At 41.5% G+C, this 9,584-nt stretch overlaps 1 protein-coding gene across 2 annotated transcripts in view; it reads left to right on the top strand.

Moving 5' to 3' along the window:
* Positions 1-4,007: 4,007 nt before the first annotated feature.
* The window catches only part of LOC131458128 (uncharacterized), a 13,616-nt gene continuing 8,039 nt past the window's right edge, over positions 4,008-9,584 (top strand). The window contains exons 1-8 of one of the 2 annotated variants that reach the window (XM_058626898.1): positions 4,008-4,347; positions 4,581-4,747; positions 4,872-4,962; positions 5,655-5,996; positions 6,707-7,048; positions 7,757-8,122; positions 8,255-8,333; positions 9,272-9,414. In XM_058626898.1, coding sequence (XP_058482881.1) covers positions 4,617-4,747; positions 4,872-4,962; positions 5,655-5,996; positions 6,707-7,048; positions 7,757-8,122; positions 8,255-8,333; positions 9,272-9,414 — 1,494 coding nt within the window. In that variant the 5' untranslated portion in view covers positions 4,008-4,347; positions 4,581-4,616. The remainder of the gene's footprint in view (positions 4,348-4,580; positions 4,748-4,871; positions 4,963-5,654; positions 5,997-6,706; positions 7,049-7,756; positions 8,123-8,254; positions 8,334-9,271; positions 9,415-9,584) is intronic. The other variant, XM_058626891.1, reaches the window with a different exon arrangement.

Below are 9,584 nucleotides of genomic sequence, written 5' to 3'. Positions count from 1 at the left end.
ATAGCGCCCCCCTTGGGTGAAAACCGAGCCAAAATTGAGGTCCACTGAATTTCCCGAAACTTGGTGTAAAGGTGTTTTGGTCCAAGACGAACAAAAAAGTCAATTGGAACCATGGCGTCAACTCAACAGGAAGTCAGCCTTTTTGGTCAGTTGTTTCTTGTCCAGTTTCATCAGCAAAATCGGCATTTACTATTATTACTGTCAGGCGCTAACACTGTCTGAAACTTTAACTCAAAGTTACACAACGCATGAAAGTCCAGAGGTCATCGGTCACTCGGGGAAACAAGTATTGTTAGTGTTGTGTTTTCCTCTTTTCAGTCCAATCACCATCCAAATAAATCTTCCATAAATGTGTCATTTGGCCCAACATTTCCAGGGCCTCCTGCCTCTGTCTTGGATTCGTGTGCGATGAACATTTGCTCTGACGTCAGACGCGCCGTGACGAGCAGATAAATGCACAAAGAGCGCATTCTGAACAGCTCGTGTATGGCGTACAGCGTCCAGGATGCTACGACAGCAATGCAAGAAAATATAATACTAGTGAAAAAATGTGTTGTTTGTGTGATGCATGTGTCATCATTACAGACTCATCGGCCCGACAAAAGCGATCAGACGTAAAGAGAGTTGACGCCAGACCAACAGAATGGAAATGGACAGTTTTGACTCGTATAAAAGAGTAAAGTAACTATAACATATGCTGCGTCTCTTTTGCAAGCTGTGTGTGTTTTTGCCTCGTCAAGGGTGGTCTGATTCTGCAACGGAGACCAGCTACAGATGGGACATTTTGAACTAATTCATCTTGGCATCAAAGCAAAGCCGACCCGAGAGACAGCTGACGAATAAATAAGACGTTACTGGACGGGGCCAGAAACTGTAAAGCAGTAAAAGAAGCCACAGTGTGTCTTCAAATGTGGGAGTCGAAAAAAGGGGGGGGAGGATCAACATGTTTTCCCCCTGGATTTACAGACGACAATGAACAACAACTGGGTAACATCACAGGTTTGTGCAGTGTCCTTAGAAGGACGCTGACCACAGCCTGATCCCTCCACCAATGGCCAGTTAATGCCTTAGCCCTGAACCTTAACTGCACCACAATTCAAATCTATAGCCTTAAACTTAACTAGATCACACAGCGGAGACACACGCTCCGTCTCTCTGTCTGAGTTGGACACATGTTGGACACCAACAGCAGGTCGTCCGACCCTTGTCATCGTCATCATCAGCCGCTTCACTCACAGACAAAGGAACGTTTTTTGAGGGAATAAATAAATAAATAAATAACAGAAATTTGTCTGGCACACGGTGACACACGTTCCGTCCACTATCTGCGCTCTGTTCTCGCTGCTGTGCATTCTGAGTTACTCTGGTGCACTAAAATAACCCAGTTTGGCCTTGAATAGCCCCGCTGTAATGTTCCCACAAAAACCACATGTGGGTAAAGGCAAACACAGAGAGCCCTGCTGTTGTAACGTCTGTCTTTACTGCCCTCTACTGGACGCCCACTGACAACACCCTGCAAGGAACAATGTAAAAATGTCAGTTCTTTTTGTTGATTTCAACAAAAATCACTAAGATTTCACAGGTGAATCTTTGAGTTCCAAGTGTAGTTTTTTTCTGTGTGTGTGTGTGTGTGTGTGTGTGTTCTTCATATCACCAGCTCTGTATCCTGTATCCTGCTAACAGCTGGCTGGTGTGAGTGAAGCGTGTTTTAAAAACACAGACAAGGCCTAGTAAACTTCCACTAATAACACTGCACAGTTCACAGTCAAAGGCGGCGCATTGTATATTCCCTTTCATCTCTCCAGTGCCTCTGAGACGGAGACAGGAGTGTGTGTGTGTGTGTGGGGGGGGGGGGGAGACAGCCAGGCTGAATCTCTCATTTTTGCCCCTGAGGGGTGTGTATGTGTGTGTGTGTGCTGCTGCTGCTGCTGCTGCTGCTGCTCTCTCTTTGTCTGAAGACTGATTAACAGAGAGCATGACGAAAGAGAGCAAAAATATGAATTGTGAGCACTGACAAAAGCTGCCATTGTCTCCGAACCTGCCGCTGCATTTTACAAGTGCGTGAAAACAGAGGGGAAACCCAGATGAACAGGCACCACATCTATGACTACAGAGATCTGTTTATGTGATTGCATTAAAAAACAAACACAAATGCCACAATGTGAAAGTTCTCTGTTTACAAGTAAAAGTCCTGTCCTCCAAAAATGTCCGTACAATAAAAGAATGAGTTTGTCTTTGATTAAATGAACTACGACTGTGACAAACTTAATGCAACACATAATAAACAGTATTAAAATGAATTACATATTTGTTTTCTAAATAAACAAATAAACAAACAAACTGATGCAAATGCAATTGAACTGAATTGAATAAGTAGGAAAATGAAGACAAGATGGCTTTTGCATCCTATAAAAGGGATTTAATGTAGTAGTGGGTACAAAATCTGGTTTATGAAACTATTAATGAGATACACAGAGAAATGCTGCCCTCTGCTGGAGGGTGGTCTGTAACAGCACCATGAAAACTCACAAGCTATGCAATATAGCGTGGGTGGAAATGGAAACAAGGGGATTTTGTTGATTTGTTTAAACATGACCTGAGTATTAGGGCCAAATCTTTAGAGAATAAAGTAATAATATTATAAGGATGACATTTGTATTACCTTTTTTTCTGGTAAAATAATGAGTTTTCTCATAATATTATGACTTTTTAATATTACCACCTTAATTCTTGTAATATTCCGACTTTATTCTTGTGATATTAAAACTTTATTCTCGTAATATTATGACTTTATTGTTGTTTTGCCTGAACAAAGAGCCAAAAAACATTCCATCTAATGACACAATAGACCTTCAGGAGTATATGCTGTTCATGGTGAGCTCTTTAGAAAACAGCTTCCTCTTGCATAGCAAACAATATGTTGCCATGACGATGAGGTTTCCTGGAATTTCCCGAAAAATTCTGGAAGGCTTCATTCAATCTATAGCATCATAAACACTTTATTTATGCAATTAAATGTGTGATTATTACTTAATTCCCTCATAGATAATTACCAGTCCTTTGCAATTCGGAATATTCAAGCTGAATTTTTACAGTGTTACGCTCAAGAAAAGCTGAGCTTAGAGCTGTACATATTTTTCTTTTTAGGGTCAGAGCTGGTGTCAGTGAGTGTTGTCAGCAAGATCACGCGGGAGGAGCACAGCTTCCTCCTGTTCTCACCTTTTGACCCATGAGGGTCAGTCAGTAGGTCCTGGAATTCCCTGGTAGAGACGAACTTCTCCAACACTTGCTCCTCGCTGTGCTGGCTGTTGCCGAACGCCTGCAGTTAAAACCTAAATAAAGAACGGGAAAAAAAAAAAGTGCAGTGAGAAGAAAAAAGGTTATTTGTGGTAACCGTGGCATTTAGACCTGCAAATGTCTGCAGTCAAGTGCAGCAGATCGTGTTCGTAACATCTCTTTATATTCAATTTCTCCCTTTTCTCGCTTACAAATGGGCCAAAATAAAGATACATATTATTCCTGTTGCGTTGATAAACTGTGAAACACAAATGACGTCCTGTCCTGTTACTGAAAACCTTAAATTTGCTTTAAATCCAACAATTCTTCTTCTGTTTTTGACCATCACACAGTAAACGACACAGGTTGTTTTCTGTATGTGTGTTATATAATTATAAAGTATTTATATGAATTAAGTGTTGTAAAAAATACACTTGTACCAATGAACCTGGTAACATCAACCTTGTGGGTCGTCTTTAAACACAGCAACTTATGTTCTATTAGTTATCTTTTGGGCGGTTACACAACATGCACCTTCTCTGGAAGCATCGTAAAAACATGTTAATGTGTAACTGTGTTATTTCGGCCTCGACACAAAACGCTCATCATGACATCATTCCATTTTCTAATATCGTTCTTCGTCTTGTTGTGTTGTGGTGTAATGACCCAGTTTCCCCCCTCAGGATCAGTACAGTTAATCTAATTTCCTCTTAATGCACAGTCTGCTTCTGCTCAAAGATCACAAGTGATTACATGTGAGCTTTGGAGGTTTAACCTGACATAAAAGCCTCGAGAGGCCAATACACACCTCCAGCACAAAACGCTGTTGATACAGAGTTAAATGGGGCTTATTGGATAAATGTTCCACTGGAGCGACTAAATTAGTATAAATATTCCAGGTGAAAGCAGCCGACGTGGCCTGTGTTCGCCTTTATAATCTCTCGACACTTTCACTTGACATTATCAGGGGGGTAATGAGGAAGAAAAGGGACTTTGCTCACGTCGTGTGCAAAGTCTTGTGATGCAGCTTCGGACTGTCGCAGAGAACAGACACTGGTTGACATCTGCAAGGTAATGATTCAGTTTAAAAGCTTGTTTTTTCCTCTTAGCTTACATTTAATTATAAAGCTATAGATTTTAATTTGCTGGTGTTTTCTAAATCATTTTTAAATTGCGTTACATGTCAAAAAATGTTAACTTGTGAAAAAAACAACTCATTGTAAACAGAACATGACAGATATTTCATTTGAGCTATAATGTATTACAGTAATAATGGAGATCATTTTCTTTCACGACTCCTGAAGTGAAAGAGTCGTTTGCGACGTGTGACGTAATTTATCATGGACTGGAAGAACAACCTGAGACGCACCCAGTCCCAGAAGAGTGTCACCTCGTCACGGGACAAGCCCACCAGGACGGACACAGCAGGACAGTGGGACAAGAAAGTGTCCGTGTCCCAACGAGTTTCTCGGTGAGAGAAAAAAAAGAAATCAATTATCATTTTGTCTGCTGTGTTGTGTGCTATGTTGTTGTTTTTTAGTTGTGTTACAACTAAAAAAACACTTTCATTAACATGGCTTTTATGTGCAACACAGGTATCAAACTGTGGTGAAAGTGACCTCATCTGTTCAAGCAGCTGCAGTCAATAATGATGACGTCATACCAAAGCCAAGGGTGCAAAAAGAGGTAAAGTCATTTTTGATTGTCTCTGTTTTCATTGCAAAGATCTGACGTCAATTCATGAAAATCCTGAGCCTAATATTAAAAAAATTGTCTTAAAGTTCGACATTTATGATGTACAACCAGAACAACGTCCCCTTGCCACCTTTCAGATGCTTTAGTGTCATGATTGTCTGCTCAAGAGGACAGTTAAACTGCACAGCATCACTGTTGTCCTCTGATGAGCAACAGCACCCTCTGCTGTACAACTAAGTAATGACTTCAAACAGTCAGTTATGCTTCAAGGCTGTACATTTTGAATTTAAACAGGGGTTTCTTTTACATTTTGAGTGTGAATTATCACCTATGACTGCACTAACTGTGTACTGTGTGGTCCTATTAAATAAAAAGTGCATTAATGTTATTACTTTGGGGGACTTTAATATTTTTAAAGACGTACAACGTTAGAAAGATCCACATTTTGCAGCATTAGTTGTGTGGAAACCTCTTTCATATCTAAATAAAATTGGTGTGAAAACTGAAATATCTCGAAAATGAATCAATACTCAATCGACTCGGAAAGTCCCGACCTTCTGAATCGGAATGGAATTGATTTAGGAAATCAAAAGTGATACAAACACGACAGCTTCAGTATGGTGATATAGATAACTGAATGCAAATAAATGATCAATTCATTTGTGTGTGTGTGCCACTGTCAGATTACACCATCTCTTCTGGAGAGTACAGAGATTAATCTGCCGAGGGAACAATCTCAAGTCTCCCAAGAATCTCCCAGACCCAGTTTAATGCGCGCCAAGTCAATGGGGGGCCTTCAGAGCAGCCCCAGCTCCATCAAGGATCTGAAAGCTCGGTTTGAGCTCAAGTCTGTCACAAACAGCCGAGCTGCAGATTTTACATCCTCAGCAGACGTCACGCCGGTGATGAACGGAAATGTCGAGGAGGGGAAACGGCTCATCGAGGTGCAGAAGACACACGTACCTGCCGGCGTGCCACTTAAAGCTGCTAAAACTGATGCTAAAGAAGATCACGTGACCAAGAAGGTAAACAAAATGAATACTCTTAGGTTAAAGCACCAGGATTGATTTGTGAAAAAAGTCATTTCTATCACTGATCAGAAATAAAGCAGAATCATCAGTGAAATTATCCGCTACAACCTTCTCAACTTTCAGAAACCGCTGGAGTTTTTCCGATAGCACAAGCGCTCGCATATTTACAGTGATGCGAAGTGCGCTTGTGGAAACGCGTCGTCTGCGATACGCTCGGTGTTAAAGGGTTAAGTTGGTTTGTCCATATGGCGTCCATTGTCGCCATTAAACTACACAACATCATTGTTGTCCTCTGGTGAGCAACAGGCAACAGCACCCTCTGCTGCACAACTCAGCAATGACTTCAAACAGTCAGTCATGCTTCAAGGCTGTATATTTTGAATTCAAACAGAGGTTTCTATTACATTTTGAGTTTGAATTATAACCTACGACTGCACTAACATGCATTGTGTGGCCACATTCAATAAAAAGTGCATTAATGTTACTACTTTGGGGGAAAGATCCACATTTTGCAGCATTTGTTGTGTGGAAACCTCATAACGCAACAAAATTGGTATGAAAACTGAAGTATCTCTGAGAATCAATACTCAATCAACTTGGAAAAATTTAGTCCAGACCTTCTGAATCAGAATGTAATTGATTCAGGAAATTTGAAACTGAATGCAAATTCATTATGTGCATGTGTGTGTGTGTGTAACTGTCAGATTACACCATCTCTTCTGGAGAGTACAGAGATTAATCTGCCGAGGGAACAATCTCAAGTCTCCCAAGAATCTCCCAGACCCAGTTTAATGCGCGCCAAGTCAATGGGGAGCCTTCAGAGCAGCCCCGGCTCCATCAAGGATCTGAAAGCTCGGTTTGAGCTCAAGTCTGTCACAAACAGCCGAGCTGCAGATTTTACATCCTCAGCAGACGTCACGCCAGTGATGAACGGACATGTCGAGGAGGGGAAACGGCTCATCGAGGTGCAGAAGACACACGTACCTGCCGGCGTGCCACTTAAAGCTGCTAAAACTGATGCTAAAGAGGATCACGTGACCAAGAAGGTAAACAAAATGAATACTCTTAGGTTAAAGCACCAGGATTGATTTGTGAAAAAAGTCATTTCTATCACTTATCAGAAATAAAGCAGAATCATCAGGGAATTACCGCTACAACCTTCTCAACTTTCAGAAACCGCTGGAGTTTTTTTCCTTCGCATATTTACAGTGATGCGAAGTGCGCTTGTGGAAACGTGTCGTCTGCGATACGCTCGGTGTTAAAGGGTTAAGTTGGTTTGTCCATTTGGCGTCCATTGTCGCCATTAAACTACACAACATCATTGTTGTCCTCTGGTGAGCAACAGGCAACAGCACCCTCTGCTGCACAACTCAGCAATGACTTCAAACAGTCAGTCATGCTTCAAGGCTGTATATTTTGAATTCAAACAGAGGTTTCTATTACATTTTGAGTTTGAATTATCACCTACGACTGCACTAACATGCATTGTGTGGCCACATTCAATAGAAAGTGCATTAATGTTACTACTTTGGGGGAAAGATTCACATTTTGCAGCATTTGTTGTGTGGAAACCTCATAACGCAACACAATTGGTATGAAAACTGAAGTATCTCTGAGAATCAACTTGGAAAAATTGAGTCCAGACCTTCTGAATCGGAATGGAATTGATTTAGGAAATTAGAAACTGAATGCAAAATTATTATGTGCATGTGTGTGTGTGTGTGTGTGTGTGTGTGTGTGTGTGTAACTGTCAGATTACACCACCTCTTCTGGAGAGTAAAGCGATTAATCTGCCGTCTCCGACAAGAAGACATGAGGAGAGGGAACAATCTCAAGTCTCCCAAGAATCTCCCAGGCCCAGTTTAATGCGCGCCAAGTCAATGGGGAGCCTTCAGAGCAGCCCCGGCTCCATCAAGGATCTGAAAGCTCGGTTTGAGCTCAAGTCTGTCACAAACAGCCGAGCTGCAGATTTTACATCCTCAGCAGACGTCACGCAGGTGATGAACGGACATGTCGAGGAGGGGAAACGGCTCATCGAGGTGCAGAAGACACACGTACCTGCCGGCGTGCCACTTAAAGCTGCTAAAACTGATGCTAAAGAGGATCACGTGACCAAGAAGGTAAAAAGCACCAGGATTGATTTGTGAAAAAAGTAATTTCTGTCACTGATCAGAAATAAAGCACCTGAAGGTTACCTGACTGTCAGCAGAATCATGTTAAACTAATATATTATTGTTTTTTTCCCCTCCAAGATTGTGAAAAAGCCCAACATCGTGAGGAGAAAAACAATCGGGGGGATTGACTTTGAGGAAATTGCAGCCTCTGAAGCTAGTGAGTACAACTTTATATCCTTCATCTAGGTTACGTGGGAGCTGGAACTGCTGTTTTGCAACTGCAAAAAAGGCTAAAAAGAAAGACATACTGTCTGAAGTTGAAATCCTAATTCAGCTGAAGAACACAAGCAAGTTAAGAGTTGTTTTCCGGGGGAAGCTGAGAACCTGTGACTCAGGTTGAAACTTTTACACAGTGACTCTGCACAAAGCCATGATTGACTCAGCCTGGTGTGGACCACTCCAAAGCTGGACAGAAATAGCCCCTCCGGCATACTACAGGTCCTAAATAAGAACAGGAGGGTGAAAGGGTCAGCTGTCACTGGGGCAAGAATGAGACGTAGAGAGGGAATGACCGACAGTGGTAGAGGCTGCAATACCAGACGCACTAACAACACCAGTCAGTGAGGCCATTAACCACACGTCCATACACTCGAAGGAAATAACCAGACTGGGATACAGAGGCTGTTGACCTGTGAGTAGAGATTTTGTGTGGAAGCTGACTGGAAATCAATTTATCTGCACGTTAGACGGCAGGTACGACCGTTTGTCTTTCTATGTGTGAGTGTTTTACTTTGTCGACTGAAGCTGCCGCGAGTTGTTGTCCATTTAACTCTGAGTGTCAGTGAAGTCAGGTGTCCCGCACAGCAACAAGTGCTATATTTATAACTCAACCACGTGGCAGTTGTTACTTATTAACTTTCTAAAGAGTTACTACTGACGACTCAAAATTCATAATGCGCTGTTTTAATTTAGTCTCATAATGTTGTGGCCAGAAATAAGCAACACTTCCTGTCTTTTTCGGGAAAACAAATAACTTGTAAACAAACCAACAATGTGTCGTCCCTCTCCTCTGTTCACTCCAGTTCCCACGTAAAGACTTTGATGGCATAATTTATACGACAGCATGCTGTTAACACATCAAAACTGTCCTTGCAGATGATAAGAGGAGGTCAATTGCAGATTTGAGAGACAGCTCCTTTGTCCAAAACAAGGAGGCACTCTGTGTTTCAGTCAAAGAGTTGTCTGCCCTCTATCTGTCAATGGTGGCACCAAAGGAAGCAACACAGAGCTTAAAACTGGTAAACATTTATATCTGTTACTTTGTTACTTTACGGACCCAAGAAAATAGAGTTAATTCTCTTGATGTTGCCCAGAAGTTATTGTTAGATATTTTATTACCAGAAAATAACATGTAATGCACAAAATACCATATATACGTGTAGCCATTTATTTTTATATTAATGTGTAA

The sequence above is a fragment of the Solea solea genome, chromosome 1 (assembly GCF_958295425.1).
Source record: "Solea solea chromosome 1, fSolSol10.1, whole genome shotgun sequence".
NCBI lineage: Eukaryota > Metazoa > Chordata > Actinopteri > Pleuronectiformes > Soleidae > Solea > Solea solea.
The sequence above is the reverse complement of the archived record's forward strand: the minus strand, read 5'-3'. Positions and strand labels throughout refer to the sequence as shown.